The sequence below is a fragment of the Marmota flaviventris genome, chromosome 11 (genome assembly GCF_047511675.1).
Source record: "Marmota flaviventris isolate mMarFla1 chromosome 11, mMarFla1.hap1, whole genome shotgun sequence".
Taxonomy (NCBI): domain Eukaryota; kingdom Metazoa; phylum Chordata; class Mammalia; order Rodentia; family Sciuridae; genus Marmota; species Marmota flaviventris.
This window is the reverse complement of record NC_092508.1, coordinates 32973386-32993608: the sequence shown is the minus strand read 5'-3', so window position 1 is coordinate 32993608 and position 20223 is coordinate 32973386. Positions and strand designations below refer to the sequence as shown.

The window sequence follows — 20223 nt, the reverse complement described above, 5'->3', positions numbered from 1 at the left end:
CCAGCCGAGATGGGGGGGCCTGGTGGTCGGAGGAGAGACAGACTCTTTTCCTTTGTTTGCTCACAGGAGGGGACAGATGCCCTGTGTGCACAGAGGTTTGATATGACAACTTCATAGACCTCTTAAGGGTTTCAGCAAAGGCCTCCCCACCTGCTCCCCATGCTTTAAGATAATGGTGGGGTGTGTTCCCCGTGCATTTCAGATCTTGGCTACAAAGGCCCTCCTCCTCCTGTTTTCTTCCTTCAGCTCAGCTTGCCCACAGGTTCCCAGAGACTCTTGGCAGCTCCCTCTCAGGCAGAATGAAGTTGTGAGCTGCGTGGGAGGCAGTTAGACAGCCAGAGTGTTGCAGCCTTCTTAATGAGGGACAATAGCTCTTCTTGGAGCCATTGAGCGGCAGCTACAAAGGTGGGGAACCCCAATTAGAAAAGAGTGGGAGATGCCGTGGGAGGAAGGCCTGAGGGACGCCTACAGGACAGATCCTTATGGTTGGTTACACTGTGAGACCCATGGGGATGTGACAGCTTGGGTTCAGAATCTCCCCTTTCTCTCTTTCTCCTTGCCCCCACTCCCCTCTTCTAGGGTTTGAACCCAGGGCTTCCCACATCCTAGGCAAGCACTGAGCTACATCTTCAACCCTTTGTTTGGAAACAAGATCTTGCTAAATCTTGCTAAATCACCAAGGCTGACCGAGAATTTGCAGTCCTCTCGCCGCAGCCTCCCAAGTAGCTGGGATTACATTAGACATCTGAGGTCTGTTTGTAGAACTAACTCCTGATAATGACTCTTTAAAATACCAACTGAAAGGAGGAGAAAAAATTACTGGGAAGAAGGCTTTTTTCCCCTGGGTCTTCAACTCAGGTATTACAGTCCATGGGTAAAGAAAAGAAATGACAAGAATTTACTTAATTTTAATGGCCATTCCCTTTAAGTTGTGGTAAACATGTGTGCCTATGGATATTTGTATACAGCAATAGCTCCTTTTTTGATAGCTCAATTGAATCACATTATGTTTACAGCAAGATAATAATCCTGGATTTTCCATGGCTCACTCTGTCAGAGTATAAGATTAGCTCTTGAATTCATTAGCAGTCATCTCCTTTTAAATGTCAGATAACTTTTTAAATGCCAAGTATTACTCAATGCCTTCTGTGCAATTCAAATCAGCTTTACCAAATTAACTAGTTAATCTTTATTGTTTCACTTACTAAAGAGAAAGGCTTCCAGGTGTTTTTAGGAGAACATAAAATATTATTTACAGTACAATATAGGTGAAGAGCTGGGTTTTGATTTAACCTTTCCATCAGTTTTTAAATCATTCCCACCAAAGTGTGCACATGAAGTAAACAAAAACAGCTTGAAGTTTCTCTGCTTTCTTCCAGTCCCCCATTTTCCTTCCCAGGGATTAAACCCAGGGCACTTAACCACTGAGCCACATCCCCAGCCCTTTTTGTATTTTATTTAGAGACAAGGGTCTCACTGAGTTGCTTAGGGCCTCACTAAGTTGCTGAGGCTGGCTTTGAACTTGTGATCCATGGATTTTCTTGAATTCATTAGCTCTTGAATCACAATCCTTCCTCAGCCTCCCAAGCTGCTGAGATACCAGGCCACTGCACCCAACTAGCCTTGTGTTTTCTTCTCCCCACTATGCTTTTAGAGACCTAGACTTCTGATTACTCTTTATTTTGTTCTCTTTGCTCTCAACATACCCAAGAGCTGGAAGTGTTCAAAGGCTCTACCCCTGAGAAAACAGGATACATAGAGCCTAGGAGGCTGGGGCAGAGCAGGCCTAGAAATCAGGAACGCTCAGCTTTCCTTTCGAAAGAACCCCTGCCTGAGTTTAGCCTCCAAATATTCAGACCACAGAGCTACAGACTACTCTGACGGCTAAAGATAGATCCATCCAGAGCTGGCTAGTTCTCGCCACCCAGCTCTTGGCTCCAAAGCTACCTCCTCAGAGAGGTCTTCCCTAACCAACTAAAGGCAAGTGGCCAGCGCCTCCCCATCACCTTCCATCCTACTACCCTTGCATTGTCTTCATAGATGAGTCACCACCTCAAATCATCTCATTATGTGCTCATTTGTCTGACACATGGTAACACTCCAAAAGTATCAATTTAATGAATAAATGAAAAACAACTCAAGCACATGACTTGCTTTCCTGGTTTCAACTGTCTAACATTTTTCTCCTCCTATCTTTGCCTTCCAGAATCCTCTTTATACATTCAATCTTTTCTTTCCTCCCATCTCCCAAACTCCCTCTCACTATCATTGATTTGATAGAACACTTGCACATAATAGGCAAAAGCAGTACTACACATTCCAGGGGTTACAGAGCCTTCACTAAAACATTCCGTTAGGCTAGAATTGATGGCCCCTAATCATTAGAGAGATGAGCCATACAGTCAAGAGAATTGTTAGAAAAAAAAAAATTTACAGGTCAAGTGGCTGGGAGGGACCTTCTTGAAAGCACTTCGAGTCTCTGGTCTTCAATCTGAGTCCACATAAGGAGTGAAAGTAATCCCATCCGTTGGAACTGGTCTTGGCTATGTCTTTTGTCTAACACAAAATCTTTAGAGATAATGGAGACATTTCCCTCAAATCAGTACTTTCTGATTTCTATTATTCCATCCAGTGATTTATGCAAGATTGTGGAGGCGTGAAAGCTTGAAATGCTTTGTATGATTTGTGCTTGAACCAAAAGCTTTCATTTGATCTGGAAAAGGGGAGGAGCCGTCTCACCCTGAGAAACTAATCAGATATATGGCTGAGATGACAAGAAATTGGATATGTATTTGTTCAGGAAAATCTTTATCTCAAGCCACATTTCAAAACAAAGGAAAAGGGTGTGGGTGTTCATTGGAATGATGGCCACTTGTGGGGACCCACCAACTGTTCATGCCTCATGAATACTTGTGGGTAATATAAAAGTTATGGGAGGGAGAGTTTATAACTGCCCAGAGAGACTGACATCTGAGAGTTCGTCTCCTAGAAAATATGGAAATGATCAAATCCACACCCAGGGTGATCTCATAGCACACTAATGTATATGACCCCAGCAAATCAGTCCCCAAAACTAACAAATAACTTTCCTCCTTGGGAATGGGCAGCCAGTGCCACGTGCAGAGGTCAGGCCTCCAGAGGTCAGCACACACTCCCTGTGGAGGAGTGCTGTTGCCCCCTCCTCCTCTGAACTGAGGCAGGCCCTATCTGCAGATTGCCTCTGGCGTCCTTCGCTCCTGTGTCCAATACCCATCAGTTCCGCAGGTATATAGCAACTGTATGTTCATTTCCAAGCCCTGAGCCAGGCACGGCTGTGACAACAGGAACAAGATAGCTATGGTCCCTGAGCTGGTGAAGCTTACGTCATTGCTTCCATTATCACTTCTGTCATCTCGTGGGGAGAGCATTGCACAGTCTCAGCATCACTATGGGCAATGGGGACAGAGTGGCCCCGGGAGGGCACAGATGAGCCACACCTGAAGGCTGAGGGGTCATGAAAGGGAGGAAGAGTGTTCCCAGGAGAGGGAAGGGCAAGTGAATGTCTTGCTCCAGGAACTGAAAGGCCAGTGTGGGTGGTGGCCCTTTGTACTTGCTGTTTCCACAGTAAGGTCAACACTTCTCACAGAGAGCCACACACACACCTTCTCCCACCTGCTTCAGAGCCTTGCCAAACCTCACTTTCTGGTGGGGCGTTCCTCAACTCTCCTGCTTAACCCACTCTGTCCCACTGTCCTATATATAGGGCACCTATAAAAACTTAAATTGAGCAATTTTGTAGGTGTCCTATAAAATGTTATAGATTTTTATAGGTGACCTATATATAGAAGATGGGACATGATGGGTTAACACTGAGGTCTCCACATCTATCCCCATCTGCCCTTCAACACCTTTGTATTTCTTTTTTCTATATCACAAATAACCTTCAGACATAACTTATGTTCCTCTCCTTCTCTGTTCTCTCTTCCTTTTCTGTGCAATGGAGGTGCACTCTTCATGGGGGTACAGACTTCCGCTGCTGGATTCACTCTTTCTGCTATAGCAAAGGCATCAAATAAATATTCCTTGAATGAATGAACAAGGCCAGAGAGATAGTCCAGGGCTGGGCAGGAAACTTAAACCTTTTAAGCCTGTTGGCCTTCACCCTGAGGTCAATGGCCTTTAAAGGTTTTAAGCAGAGGGGTAATGTGGGCAGTTTGCCTTTTGAAAAGATCACCCAGGTTGTAGTGCAGGGCACAGGCTGGAAGGCAATTTCAGGTCAAGCTTTTTGGTACTTGAAATGTGACATCATTTGGGGCTGAGGTTGGGGCTCAGCGGTAGAGTGCTTGCCTAGCATGTGCAAGGCCCTGGGTTCAATTCTCAGCACCACATAAAAATAAATAAATAAAATAAAGATATTGTGTCCAACTACAACTAAAAAATAAGTTGTAGTTGGACACAATAAAGAAAGAAATGTGACATCATTTGCACATTGTGGTGACTGCAGAAGAGACAGACCCCACCCCACACTGGGCCTCCTCTCTTAGCCCATTCTTCCTTCCCTCTCAGCCACTTTTGTTCCAATCACTCTTCCTAACACACTGAATACATTTCAGCTTGGAAATAAATTGAAATCTTGCTGTGACCTTATTTGTTGCAAGGCAGATTTAGTAACCATTCCTAGCTATTTGAAACTATAAAAGTAACAAAATTATCTAATTTAAAAAGGAGTCTTGGACAGTGATTTTAGGTCGGCTGTATGCCAGCTGAATGGCTTTGAACAAGTTGCTTACATTCCTGAAGCTTCCCTTCCTCATCTGTGAAATGGGGGTACCATACTTGTCTCACAGGGTTGTCCAGAGAATTAAATGAAATAATTACAACCTTGGGAAGGTCCATTTTTCCACTTCCCTGGGTACTAATTATTAACCAGTCTTGAGTTATTCTCTGCACATTTGGGTCCCCTGTGTCTTCCATGGTAAAAATAGGTGTTATTATTAGTGTTCCATGATGAAAACATTGCTTTTTATAAATATTGGGGGATTTGGACTAGCTCTTGTTGCTCTGTGTGTCATGCCTATGAAAGCTGGGCTTTCTGTTTCTCTCCCAGGGAGCCCTGCAGTCCTTGGAGGCAGCAGCTCAGAAGACGGGAGAACCTCAAAGTTGTATAAATAAAGGGCTGATTTGTTCAAACGGAAAAGAATTTTACACACGCAAGCTGCACATCGACATGACGCCGTTCCTGAAGGTGATCTCACACTGAGAAGACGAGGGGTTTTATAGACACATACACAGGAATTCCAGTTAATACACTTCTGCATGGTACAAAAACAGCTTCAGAAGTCCCTCAGTGCTCCTGATTTATCAGAAGGGACAGAAAATACGCAGTTTGTATCAGATGAGGAAAGAACAAATTAGGACAGTAATCACAGCCAGCCATCGGGAACAAATCAGTTGGGTGTCTGGTTTGGGTGGTGGGGACAGGGAACAGAGAAGAATAAGGATAACTTTGAACCACCTGATAAAATGGGCAAATATAATTCATTTTATCTTGACAGTAGCTAACATAATTGCTACTGTTTATCACTGTAACTTGGTAGAGTTGATACTCCTACTGTGAAGAAGACTGATTCTTGAGTTAACTAGTCAGAAGTCAACTGCAGATTCTCTTTTGGATATCTGGCCTTGTTTCCTGTTCTCTAATAAGAGCTCATTGATCTCCCAAGCTCAGCTTTGTTTCTAGTTAAGGCCACCGAGAGTTCTTGCGGTGAGGATGTCATTTGTCTATCTTTGCAGTACTTCCTCCCACCCTAGCATCCCCAGGCACATGGAAGGTGCTCACCAAGTGCTCCAGGAATTGGCCCACCCTTTTCCTCCCAAGCCCTTTTGTTTAGGGCCCTTCCCACCCATTTTTTGCCTCCTTAAGAGTTTACTGAACTGGAAATATATGACCATGGAGTCCAAGAAATTAACCAGGAACCAAGCCATGTCTGGCATGGAAGGATCTCAGGTCCTTCATACTACCTTAGGGGACACCATTCCAGGCCCTTGATAGGAAGTGATTCAGAAAGACAGGGGGAAAGAGAAGAGACCCTTGTAATGCTCATAATGATGGCACCCCTAGTGCTATGTAGACAGGTCCAGGGACTTTGGAGATCATGAGCGTCACCTTCCTACCCTCAACCAATTCAGAGTTCTCAGATGACACCTCTCTGAGCTGCCCTAAGCCCAGTTCTGCAAGGTGGGGCTTAGATTAAGAGTCAGGCACTTGACCCAAATGTGTCTCTGTCTGTGACTGCATTTTCCTGGGCTTCCTCTTAGGCTTTTCCCAGCGGTGGTAAGATGGCCACTGGCTTCTCCTGCCCAGATTATTCCAGAACCGAATGTGAAACTGTCTTTAGTGGCATGCCCAGATGAAATGCCATCAGCCTAGCCTGGAGCCACAAGGACTAGAAAGAGAGAAAAGAAGGGTGTCTCACCGGGTGCTTTAAACTACAAGAGGGCTGGGAGTAGAGCTCAGTGATGGAGCGCTTGCCTAACATGTACAAGACTCTGGGTTCAATCAACACCACAAACAAAAAACAAACAAAAATATAAGGAGGGAAAATGATTCTGGGCAGCAAAAACAAAAAGATATTTGCTATAAGAATTCAAAAAACTGTTGACATGCATTATTATTTATATTAGTAAAATTATCCTGTTTATTCTTAATAATGACTTAGTTCTTCCCTTAGGACTTGAAGAACTATGGTTGGTAGTTCCTGGGATGTGATATCATCATCATTATTGCTATTTATTAATTTAACCAATATTTTAGCACCGGTTACCTACTAAGTGTCTTGCGCTTTCTGAACATCCGATACATCTGTGAACAAAACAGACCAGGACAGGCTGGGGTAGAGGCTCAATGGTAGAGCACATGTCCAGCATGTGCGAGGCCCCTGGTGTCCATCCTCAGCACCACAAAATAAGAATCAAAAACACAGGGGCTGGGAAGAACAAAATCCTACTCTGTCCCATACTAGTGTAGGCAACAAATTATTATTAGCATCTGTTATTAGCAAATAAGCAAAGTATTCAGAGTGGGAAACTTTACAATAATTTTTTTCGTATATTCAGTGTTCACAAAGCTTTTGTGTTACACTTTTTTCTTCTGCAATTTTGGCACAGCCCTAAAGAAGGAAAAATGCAACATCCTTCAGTCCCACTTTCTAGTCCATCCTCCTCAAGACTCAGTGAATGGAAATTCCATTGGACTCACAGAACACCTACTCCCAGACAAGTCCCTACCCAGAAAACCACACCTTCTCTTGGGAACGTTGAGTGTTAACAGCTTACCCTACCTAGGCCTTCTCCCTATTGACAGGTAGCTCCTGGATTCTTGAGAAATGCATCACAGAATGACACCATCTCAGGGCTATAACAGACAAGAACGGTTAGTTTAAACAAAGAAAAGCACCCAGGCTGGAGCTGCATGGGAACCAAACCATCCTATGCATTTCATTCATGTATTTCCTGCCCACCCCTGGGGCATTTTATTCATTTTTGCCTGATACGTATAGAAAGAGATGAGGGTAGGAGATAAGACAAAGGCAGCAAAAGAAAATGGAAAGATGTAAATAATCACAGTTGCTCACATTACTGAGCACTTATTCTATTAGGCTGTGTTCTAAGTTTTATATGCAGGAACTCATTTAATTCACAAACTGAAGGTAAGAATGTACCTATTTTTTACTGATGAGAAAAATAAGGTACTGAGAAGTTAAGTAACTTGCAGAATGTCAGGTGGTAAATGGCAGACACAGATTCACAGGCAGGCCGCCCAGCTTCAGAACTTGTGCTCAATCATCTGCTGTAAAGCTTTGCTGAACACCCCAGCTGAGCCCTATCCAATCAAAAGCACTGCCGGCCATATTAACTAAGCTTCCAGCACAATCCTTCTAGAAAATTCCACTCTGTGCATGCATTCAGTCTGCTATAGGAAGATTTTCTTATCCTGCAAGACTCAGCCCTTTTCTCTATTCCTACCTGAGTTCTATGGAAATATAAAGCTTTCTCTCCCAGCGTTCATTTAGTTCCCTTCAAACAACTTACAATGAGCATCCTCTGTGTATCAGATACTATGCAGGCCCTGAGGATAAAGAAATGAATCATCTGCACCCTCGACCTTCCAGGAGCCTATAATCTAAGAGGGGGATAAACAATGTAGCAGACAATATCAGCATAATGTTGTGGCAGAGGCAGACTGGGGTTGCTACCAGAGAGAACCATTTATTTCTCTGTTATTGCACATGGAATCCTCCGCTTAGTTAAGAACCTCTTTACAACACTAAAGATAGCTGATAACCTGTTTCTGTCAGGCTTCAATCTGAGAAAATACAATCCTGAGTAACTCTGAGTTTGTATAAAAATTGAACTATGTTTTGTTTTTAATCTATTTTAATCTATTCTTTTTCAAAAAGAAATGGTACGTGGTTAATAAATTAGAATAGATATTTTAAATTGTCAGGGTTAGGTCATTGTAGTAAGAAAGAAAATGGCAATAATGTCTCTGAATGCTAGGGATACATTCAAATATACTTATACTCCATATTAGCATGAAAATGTATGTATGTTATGTCCAGAAAATACAAAGAATGAGAAATAAACTTCCACTCTACAGCCATCACAGTGAGAGCATGGTGTCCTCTGGTGCAAGGTGGAAGGACCTGCCTCAAAGCAGGCACAAGAGCCAGCCATGCCTGAGGTCAGAGCAGCCCTCCCACAGAGGTGGGACATCCCTCCAAGTAGAGGAGGACTGCCACTAAATCTTGTGGTCACATTGAGGTGGAACAACATGAATTTCAAAGACTGAAAGTAGCAGGAAAATAATGCTTGGCTTAAGATGCTGCCCAAAGATGGAGCAGGGTACCTTAGGAGATAAATTCCAATCCCCAGAGTCCTTTAAATATGCTTTGTTAACCACTTGGCAGGAACAGCTCGGTTTCAAGATCAGAGCTCGGTTTCAAGATTCAATGATTCCACGACATTCGAATAATATTTCCAGGAAAAAATATTCAGGACAGCGAGTCTTAAATTTTCAAAAGAAAGAAGCTTGGGATTAAAGTGGAATGTGATCAATATTAAGGTGTCAGGCTAGTAGTTGGGAAGCTCTGGGTCTTCTCTGACTCTGAGTGACCTTGAAATGCTCTGGGACTCCCATTTCCTCTTTGTAAAATGGAGATGGTAATACTGGGAACTCCACACCTGCCTCTTAATGGTGAAGTGAGAATTACATGAAATAATAGCTTTCAAAGAATTTTCACATCTATAAAGGACGCACCTTGTGAGAGAGAAAGGAACGAACATTCACTGATCCCTGCTGAGGGCCAAGTCCTTCATATATTAAGCCTTATTTAATCTCCCCACCCTCACTCCCCAATTCCTGGTAAGTATGCAGAACTCTCCTATGCAGATAAGGAAACTGAGGCTCAGATATGATCAGTGGCATGGCTGCCTGCAGCAGGAGCTGGGTTTCAAGGCCATAAAGTCCACAGTACCCCATATTGAGAGAGTTCTGCCTATTCTGTTCCCATGACCAGCTTAATTGTACATCCCTGTTCTGGCCTCAGAACCTGAGAAAGAACAGAGATTTGAAAAAACATCTTAAACTTATTAATAATCATACAAGGTACCTTGTGATTTTCTTGAGTCAGTTGTATTTTGTTTTATACTAGGGATTGAACCCAGGGACATTCTACATGGAGCTACATCCCAGTCCTTTTTATTTTATCTTATTTTATTTTGAGATAGGATCTTGCTAAATTGCCCAGGCTGGCCTCAAATTTGCAATCCTCTTGCCTCAGCCTCCTGAGTAGTTAGGATTACAGGTGAGCACCACTGCCCCAGGAGATTTTTTTTCTTTCAGTGCTGGGGATGGAACTAGGGCTTCACATGTATTAGACGAGTGCTCTATCACTGAGCTACACCCCCAGCATCAGTTTTCTTTACTAAGGAGAAGTATGAAGTACACAAGAAAAACTGGACTACCCTGAAATTGAAAATTTCAAATAAAATACTCATTTTCTTCCATCATTAAGAAAGTATTGAAAATAGTAATTGACTTTTGTGTATCATATGGCATATTATACAAAATTTCCAGATGTATTTTCCTAGTTAAGCCTTTCAGGAACTCTGTACAATATTCATTACTACTGTCATTTCACAGATAGAGAAACTTCGGTTCAATGAGAAGTCATACAGGTCACGGGAGGCAGAGAGGAGTGCCCCTTCTTTTCTCCTGCATCCTATGTTCCCCATCCAACAGTGTCTTAGGAAGACCTGCCATGAGACTAGGAGAACTATGCTCAGATGGAGTGCTAGGCATGAGGGCTGGGGGCAGAACCATTAGAAGAAACTGAGGCTCAAGGTTAAGAAACTCTCTCATGGTCTGTAAGACATGAGGGGCAGGAGATAGGACTTCAGGGCAAGCAGACTGATTCCAGGATCTGCAACCCAGTGTCTGGGAAGAGCCTCTCATGTGCTGGTTACAGCATTACCCTTTGTGTTTATAGAGAGTTTGTTAATCTCCTCCCTCCCTGCCCCAGACCTATAATTCCTTCTATACTGCTGCTTTTTCCCAAAGCAGCTCAGTTCTTATCACTGGTTTGCTTGAAAGTCTTTACTGTGTAAAGACTGGTCTTTCAGTTAAATTCCCAGTATCAAGATATATTCCTGTTACAAGATAACAGGGAACATAAAACAAATGCAATTTTTCTAAAACTCCAAAGTGCACCATGCAAGATCTGGCTCTGGCCTGTGTCTAATTTACACTGTCCACACACTGCAGTAATATCAGACTATCCCTAGCCAGCACAGGCGACTCCCTCTGCCTGGGATCACCCTATCTTCTCTTCACTGCAAGACTTAGCACTATGTCCACTGGTAAACAAAAACTTCTTAACCTAATTTAGTTTCACCTCCCGTGAGGTCTTGTGGAAACCTGTTATAATCTGTCACAGCATTTACCACACTGCATTGCAACTGTGAGATTTCTCATCATTTCCCCACAAGTCAGTAAGCTTCTTACAAATAGATCTTTCATCTCTGTGCCTCCAGTACCTAGCACACACAGTACCTGAAACACAACAGACATTCAATAAATGTTCATTAGCTGAATGAATAAAGGGAGAACTAATGATTTTGCCAGAATAACAGAGCTGAGATATGAATTTGCAATCTTTCAGTTTATTTTACTTATTCATCAAGTACTACAGGATAAGCATCAATGATCTGAAAATCTGAAACAAAATGCTTCAAAATCTGAAACTTTTTGAGCACCAACAAGATGCCACAACTGACCTTATATGACAGGTAGCACTAAAAAATGCACTAAAAATATTGTGTAAAATTATCTTCAGGCTATGTGTATAAAGTATATCTGAAACAAATGAATTTCATTTTTAGGCTTGAGTCCCATCCCAAAGATATCTCCTTATACATATGAAAATATTTCAAAATCTGGAAAAAAAATTCAAAAGGCATGTGCCACCACAATAGCCCCAGTTTTAGTTTATTTTTAATTTAAATTTTAAATATATGCTGGGCATGGTGGCACATGCTTATAATCCCAGGAAGTGGGGAGGCAGACACAAGAGGATTACAAATTTGAGGCTAGCCTGGGCAACTTAGTGAGGCCCTGTCTCAAAATAAAAACTACAGATGTAGCTCAGTAATAGAGGACCCTGGGTTTAATCTCCAGTGCTGCAAAAAATAAAATAAAATGTACTGACAAAGTTTTAAATTTTTCAAGTATAATATGGTGTGTTTCCCAGCTGCCCATTTCCCTTCCCATAGACTATCTCTATTACCAGTTTCCTATGTGATAAATAGGAGATAGAAATTTTGTGCAGATAAATAGGAGATAGAAATTTTGTGCAGATTACTAAAAAGAACAAATTTTAAAAAGATTTTTTGTGCAAATTTAGTATATTATACATATTTTTCAGAATTGTTATTTTTCATTTAGTATTTCTTAGAGCTCTGTGTTAATTCAAAAAGAGATACCTTGTTCTTCTTAATGGTTGTATGGTCTTCCATTGTACAAATTACTATAATTTATTTAAAGTCTCAAGTTGATGGGACATTTATTTCCAATCTTTCCCAATGAATGAATGACCTTAGGTGTTATTTCACATGTGTGTTCACATATCTTTTAAAAAGATAGCTCTTTGGACACTTTTCTAAGCAACATACAATTAAATGGACAGAATTTCATATTAAGACTCTTTTTTTCCTAACAAGGATTTGCTTGAAGAGCTTTCCAAATCCCTGACTCTGCCTCCAACTCTCCATCTGTGAAATGAGAACATTCTTTGCCCTGAAGGCTCATAGCTACATGTTGTTAAGACTGAAGGTTTTGCCAAGTGTAGTGTCAGGAGGTTGAGACAGGAGGATCACAAGTTTGAGACCAGACTCAGCAACTTAGTGAGGCTCTTAGCAACTTAGTGAAACCCTTACTCAAAATTTCAAAAAAAAGGGCTGGGATGTGGCTCAAGCGGTAGCGCGCTTGCCTGGCATGCGTGCGGCCCGGGTTCGATCCTCAGCACCACATACAAAGATGTTGTGTCCGCCGATAACTAAAAAATAAATATTAAAATTCTTGAAAAAAAAAGAAAAAAAAATTTCAAAAAAAAAAAAAAATGGCGGGGTGGAAGGGCAGGTTGGGAAGGCTAGGGATGAAGCTCAGTGGTAAGATGCTCCTGGGTTCAATCCCCAGTACCACAAAAAAAAAAAAAAAAAAAAGACTGTAAGTTTTATTCTTGGCTTTGAAATTCTTCCAAAAGAGGAAGCTTGTTTCTCACTTTGACTTTCAATCCAATTTCCTGTTAGATTAAAAGGCTTTACACAGGGATCCCTTAAAAAATGTATCTATTTTCTGGTCTTCTAATTAGGGCATTTACTGCAACTAAGGCAGGATTTTGTTGTTGTTGTTGTTGTTGTTTTTTTTCCTGTTATACTTTTTTAAACCTTTCCATTTATTCAGGGATTTTTTTTTCTTCACTGTACCAGTACAAATCTGCCTATTCCAAAGTGAGAAACCCAAACAAAAGAAAATTATTTACCTGCTTTACCTTTTTTATGTCAATATATCTTATCAACTAACAAGTAAGAAACAGATGATAAAAAGCCAGTAAGTGATGCAACTCAGGAAGGAATTGTAGAATGTGCTGAATGAGCCGTTGTCTCTTCCCAAAGCAGGCTGGTATTTGATAAAGTAGGAAATTGATTGTCACTAATGGGTGAGAATAAGACAGCAGATTGTCAAGGCCCTGCACATTAGATTCCAGCTCTACTGCCTAAATGAAGCTGTGGCTGGAGCTGGAACCCAGGTGACAAAGGCCAATTACAGGCCTCATTAGACACATCGGGCTTTACTTGAGTCACCAACTCCACCTGCCATGTTTCTTCCACTATTAAAGAGCTGCCTTTAAACCTCTGGAGAAGATCAGTAATTCTCGATTCTGGCTGCATGTTGAAACCACATGTGCAATATGTGGTTCTTCTCCATGTGAGACACATCAAGCAGAAACCTTAAAAAGGCCCCAACTCAGCCAGTTGGTGACACACACCTGTAATCACAGCTACTCAAGAGGCTGAGACAGGAGAATTGCAAGTTCCAGGCCAGTCTGAGCAACTTAGCAAGACCCTGTCTCAAAATAATAAATAAATAAATAAAAAGGGCTAGGGATGTAGCTCAGTGGTGGAACACCCCTGGGTTTAATCTCCAATACTGGAAAGAGGAAAAAAAAAAGCCCAGCTCTAGAGATTTTGATGTTATTGTCTGGAATTATACTTTTTAAAAACTCTTCAAATAATTCTAATGTACAGCCAGGGTTGAGAACCACTGTTTTAGATATTTTGGGGTGTTGAGATTGCAAATAGCTGATTAACTCAGAGAAAGAAGAAAGAGAGGGGCTTGCTTGTGTAGCTCTGTGGCAGAGCACTTGTCCAACATGGACAAGGTTCTGAGTTCAATCCCAACACCACAAAAAAAGGAGGAGGAGGGGGAAAAGGGGAGAGAATGCACTAAAAAACTGAACCGTGGTGATCCTGGGGACTCCACACAAGGCCATGCTGACCCTTTGGTTCCCCTGCTATTATTAATCCTCAATGCCTTCCATTTGTTCTCAAAATAATGGACAAAATCCTCAGCCTGCCTTCAAGGCCTTGGGCTTCTGACCCCTTTCCACCCTTCCCACTTCTCTCAGTCTCTGCTCTGGCCAGTCTAGTCCTCTGCCAAATTGCTGGAGATGCCCTGCTTCTTTTTCCAGGCCTTGCCCTATGACATTCATCTCTCCTTCTCCTATATGTGCCACACATCAAGCAGTGCACAGATGAATGGAACCAGACCCCTTCAAGATAAGTACAGCCGGGTGCAGTGGCATGGCCATGCCTATCATCTCGGCAATTTAGGAGGCTGAAGCAGGAAAGTCACACGTTTGAGACTAGCTTCAGCAATTTAGTGAGACCTTATCTCAAAATTTTAAAAATGAGAAGAAGAAAAAAAAGCTGAAGATGTGCAGCTCAGTAGTAGAACACCCTTATTCAATCCCCAGTACCAGAAAGAAAAAAAAAATGTAAAGAAAAAGCACAACTGATCATGAGTACTTGGTGCCACTGCTAAGTCTGCCTGGTTCTTTTAAATCTAATCACACTAGTAGCAGCCTTCCTGGACACTTAAGCTGAAAGAAGTTGAAAAAGAAGGAGAAAGGGGCTCGGAGAGTGGCTCAGTGGTACAGCACTTGCCTCACAGGTTCTAGGCAGGGGTTTCAACCCTAGCACCCGCAGAAAAAGAAGAAACAACTAAGAAAACTGAATTCCCTTTTACCAAAGAGCATGGACCAGAGGAATATTTGCATTCATCTTGTCTTCTGTATTCTTTGTGTTGTATTAACCCAATAGGAAAGTGGAGATGAACTGGACTCTCATGAAGAACCAGGAGGATCCCTCAGAGAAAATGATGAAGTCAGCCAAGGTAGGGACAGCTAGTCGGATTGTAGAACCTTATCACTATAATCATCACAGGAACTTTGTGCTGTTCAAAGCTGTTAATGACCCTTCCATTTCCTTTCCAGTTATGAATTTAAAGTCATAACACAGACCAAAAACTGCTGAGTGTCCAGACTCTGTGTTCTTAGTGAAACACAAGCAAATGATAATGTATTTTATGTCCTTGTTCTGTTGTGTTATGGTTTGGATGTGAGATGTCCCCCAAAAGCTCACGTATGAGACAAAGCAAGAGGGTTCAGAGGAGAAATGTGAGACCCTTAGCCCAATCAGTGAATTAATCTCCTGTTGGGATTAATTGAGTGGTAACTGAAGGCAGACGGGATGTGGCTGGAGGAGGTGGGCATGGTTTTGGGGTATATATTTGTATCTGGTGAATGGAGTCTCTCCCTTTGCTTTCTGATCATCATGGGAGCTGTTTACCTCTGCTATATTCTTCCTCATGATGTTCAGCCTCACTTTGAGCCCCAAAGAATGGAGTTTGCTGTCTATGGATTGAGATCTCTGAAACCATGAGCCCCTAAATAAACTTTTCTCCCTTTACATTTGTTCTGGTTGGGTCTTTTCAAGTCACAACAGTGAAATAGCTAACTAAAACATTAAAACATTTTTTTTTTCTGCGAGAAACAGCAGATTGTTGCAAGAGAGTGAAAACTTTGGGGACATTATTAAAAAGTCCCCCCAAGCACCTCCACCTCTCTGTTCCACCTGCCTTCGTGGAGGGTTTGGCAAAGGGGTTGGGGTTTCTTGCCTAGAGAAACACTATTCCAACAGAACAGGGACCATCTTCTTTACAGACCCAGCCCCCATCACCCACAGCCCTGGGTGACAAGAGCTGCTTGATGGTAGCTTACTCCAGAAATGACCCTGCATTTGATGATGATAGGGGTCAGAGGAAGGAGAGAGAGTTCTATGAAACACTGGGCCCAGAACCACTGGGCTTTTCAGCATAGTTAAAGCCTCATGCCCTGAACTGACTCGAAGCCCTACCCTGAGGGCACACAGGGCATGTTTTATGACACTTCCGTTGGCTAGGCCCAGGTAGCAGAGCCATTTTTTGTCCTCATTGCTTCTTGCAGAAGTGGAAACATTAAAGACTATTGATTCTCGGGCAGTCTGTGCAGGGCCACAGAGAAGCCGTGTGCTTGTTGCTGCTGCACGAAGGTGTCCAGCAGAGGGAGCTCGTGGGGCTGGAATCCAGCCTGTGCTCCACCGCCTGACACATTCACTGCAGCACCCGGACTGCAGTGAATTCCTAATTCACTAATTTCCTAAATTCCTGATTTCCTAATTCAAATAAAGGTGATGCATAGCAGCTGCAGGTCAGAGCTGCTGAGCTGAGAGTGTGCACTCTGGAGCTGGCCTTAACCCCTCAGTGCCTCAGAGTCCTCATCTGTCAGCAAAAGTTGGAACAGAACTCATCGCATTTGGCTGCATGAGGAACGAATGAAAAATTCACATAAAGTAGCCATTTAGTGGTTATTCATCTCGACTTATATATTTTACCCTCCCATGATCACTGTTTACCAATCTGTGCAATGACACAATGGTTCTTCCTATCTCCTGTGGATCCTATCAGGTAAAAGAGAGAGACCTTAAGAGAACACTGGAGACAAATGTACTAAGTCATAGGTTTTGAATTTCACCCAAAACATTTTGCACTTTTTTTAAAATATTTTTTTGTTGTCAATGGACGGAGAATCCAACCCAGTGCCTCACACATGCTAGGTAAGCACTCTGCCACTGACTCACAACCCCAGCCCAACTTTTCGCATTTTGGGTGGTGGTACTGGGGATTGAAGCCAGGGCCTCACATTTGCTAGGCCTAAACTTGATCTTTTTCTGTCTACATCTTTTACCATTTCTTTCTGTTAATGTCCTATTCAAAAATAATTTTATACTAATTTTTAAAAGGTCTCACTGTTTCTGCATGTCAAGCAATAATATATTATAGCAGCCTGAACCCTGGGTTTGGTCAAGCTTTTAAGCAAGGTCTCTGCTAACATGATGCTCCTGTCACCTCCATTTTCAAAGCAAAGTGACACTAGCCAGGGAAAAGCACTCTTCAGATCTTCCATATCGTAAATCACATATGCAGAACGTGAATACTGACAAGCTTCCAAGGTCTTGGCCAAGTGCAGTGGAGGTTTTAGGCGGTACAGAATGTGGCCAAAACTAAGCAAATGACCAAGTCAGTCAGAACAGATTTCCTGTCTCATGACAGCAGAGCAGGCTCCGGCTGGGTTCCATAAAGGTTATTCAGTCTCTAATGCAGTGAAATATCACTGCAGAAAGTTAAAGAAGGCATTTTCCTGTCCTGAATGATAAATGCTGTTTAAAGAGAATTTCAAGTCTTTGAAGAAAAAAAAAAAAGGAGGGTGTATTAAGGAACTTTTTTCAACTATTTTAGGATCAGTTTCTTCCCCCATAAGTCTTAAGGCTAATTGTCAGGATTTTTTTTCCCCTACTCCAAATTAAGTAGTGATCTTCATGGTTAATTATAAGCAGGAAGTCAATGTCACCTCCAGTGAGAATAGCATGAGGCTTGGACTTGGTGAGAGTACTACATGCAAGTTTTCACAAAACAAAGTAAATCAACAACATCCAAATCAGAGAAGATTGGAGAAATCACTCTTAGTTTAAGTACAAAACTTTCCTTTCCACTGCTCCACCCCACCACAGAGTTCAAGAAAAGAATGAATTTTCAGTTCTCATTTCCTGGGTCACTGGTTCTCAAACTTCACACATCAGTATCACCTGGAGCTTGTTAAACAAGGCAGTCTTTCCAGCCTTTGCATAACTCCTTAAAATGAAGCAGAACTGCTCCAAGATTGTTGTTGTTTTTTTTTTCCCAGCTGGTCATAGTGGCACATGCCTGTAATCCCAGCAGCTCAGGAGTCTGAGGCAGGAGGATCATGAGCTTCAACAACTTAGCGAGGCCTTAAAAGTAGTGTAGGGAGACCCTGCCTCAAAATATCACATAAAAAGGGCTGGGGGTGCTGTGGTTGTGGCTCAGTGGTGGAGCGCTTGCCTAGCATGTGCAAGGCACCGATTTGATCCTCAGTACCACATAAAAATGAATAAATAAAATAAACGTATAAAAAATGTTGTATCTGGGGGCTGGGGTTGTGGCTTAGAGGTAGAGCACTTGCCTAGCATGCGTGAGGCACTGGGTTCGATCCTCAGCACCACATAAATATATTTTTTAAAAATGTTGTATCTGTTTTAAAAAAATTATTTTAAAGGGCTAGGGATTAAGCACCCCTTGGTTCAATCCTCAATACCAAAAAAAAAAAAAAAAAGATTATTTGTTTATTTGTTTTTTGATGCTGAGGATCAAGCCAGCTCTCTGCTGCAGAGCTGAATCCCCAGTCCTCACCTCAAGATTCTAAGAGGACTAAGAGATTTAGGACACACTGCTTGAATTGCAGGGAGCCTTCAAGGAGCAGCCTGGAACAACAAATGGGAGGAACAAAAAGCATTTCTTTGGGGTACACTGGGAAACCAGCAAGCCGCTTCTATTATCTTATTCTAGCAGAAAAAGCAGCTCAGAGTCTTGTTGCCTTGGTCAAGAGATGGATGTGCCATAGTTGCTAGCAGCATTTTAACGGAAGCCAAGGAGAGACAAGAGGGAGGGTTTAGTTCACTCTCATGGAAAAGTCAGAGCTGGTAGAAAGAGACACAGTCCACTCCTTGAGGTTGTGCACTGACCCGGGTTCCTTCTGTTTCTCTCTGCATTTCTTTTTGCCATGACCCTTGTATGCATGTCCATGGCTGGCTCAAAGTCTCCCTCATTATGCAGGATAGGAGAGAAAGTGTCAGTGTGGGGCTTGTTCTGCTGTTAAGTGCACCCTTCAGGAATTGCTCCTCACCCACATTTGCTCAATCCTTCGGGCCTTCCTAGCCACAAGGAAGCCTGGGAATTAGAGGGTCTTGCTAGATGTGTGTGCTATACCAAAACTTGAGGGGGATCTGCTACCCACAGGCAGAAGGGGGATGGATGCTGGGGGCCAAGTAGTGTCTTATCCACAAGTGGGCAGATGTCTCTGTCCTTATGGATGCTGCCAATTTCCCACCTCTTGGGCCCAAAGAGGCATTTTTCAGTCTCATGCCCACTCTTTAAGCTCAACATGTATTCCCTGGTAGCCACAAACACTGCAGGCTGTTGCTGTCAGCCCTGTGGTTTGCCTGGAAAAAGGAACTAGGGTATCTCTGCTTCCTCCTTTGGTCTTTGTGGTGTCAAAAGGGAGAAGGAAAACTATTCAATGTGTCTGTGAATTTGTCCAATAACTTTTAAAAGAACAAAGCCTTCTGTGAGGTTTTCGGTGACCCTAATGGAAACTGCCTAGGGAGCCCAGCTCTCTTCTTTGAAAATAAGCCCTTTATTAGGAAGCAGCTGACACTGACGGCTCCTCATCACACTTTCTATCATTTGATGGTGCTTTCACTTCCCTGGGAGTCCCTGAGTCTAATTCAAGTTCACACATGTGTATTGGGGAGCCACAGTGCACTACTTTTTAGCCCCGTATCTACATGTGCTCAAAGAGAAGGACATTATTCCTGCCTAGTAAATATTCCAAAGGTGAATGAATAAATAAATGAACATGTCAAGTATGGAGGAGATTCATAAATGATGATTCCAAGTTCCCCATTCTCAAGAGCTGACAATGAGGATTTCAGCTCTGGGCATTATAGACTCCCTGGGAAGAAACAGTGAGTGCAGGCATTAGGAAGGTCACAGACCTCAAATTGGTGGGACTTATAGAAAGAACACACAGCAACCAATGAGGACCTGCATCTCCACCAGAGACAAAAAAGAAAACAAAAAGCAGCTGACAAGAGTAGCAAGAGTCACCACCAGTGGGGAAGGGGACACTGGCTCCTTTGGCTTCCAGGTGAACAAAGCTGCAGCACCCTCATTAACATGATGAGACTGCCCTAATTAGTGGCTAGGACTCTAAATAGTTACATCACAGCTCAACTGGGAGGTCTGGACCAGTGGGTTTGTGAGAACCAGCTGTCTGGATCCTTTCTAGCTAAAACTTAGGGTCTCACCCAGACCTACCTGCATTTGAACAAGATTCTCATGTGATTCACATGCCAGTCAACCTTTGAGAAAACTCTAATATAGACTCATTGAGGACACTGGATTTCAAATTCAAATTGAAATTTTTGCATTTTCCAGCTCTGTCCTTGGTG

General features: G+C 42.5%; 1 protein-coding gene across 1 annotated transcript in view; it reads left to right on the top strand.

Annotated features, from left to right (window-relative positions):
• The window catches only part of Kiaa2012 (KIAA2012 ortholog), a 107180-nt gene that overhangs the window by 66977 nt on the left and 19980 nt on the right, over window positions 1–20223 (top strand). The window contains exons 16-18 of the mRNA XM_071619293.1: window positions 5087–5224; window positions 14920–14992; window positions 16104–16271. Of these exons, the coding sequence (XP_071475394.1) occupies window positions 5087–5224; window positions 14920–14992; window positions 16104–16271 (379 nt within the window). The remainder of the gene's footprint in view (window positions 1–5086; window positions 5225–14919; window positions 14993–16103; window positions 16272–20223) is intronic.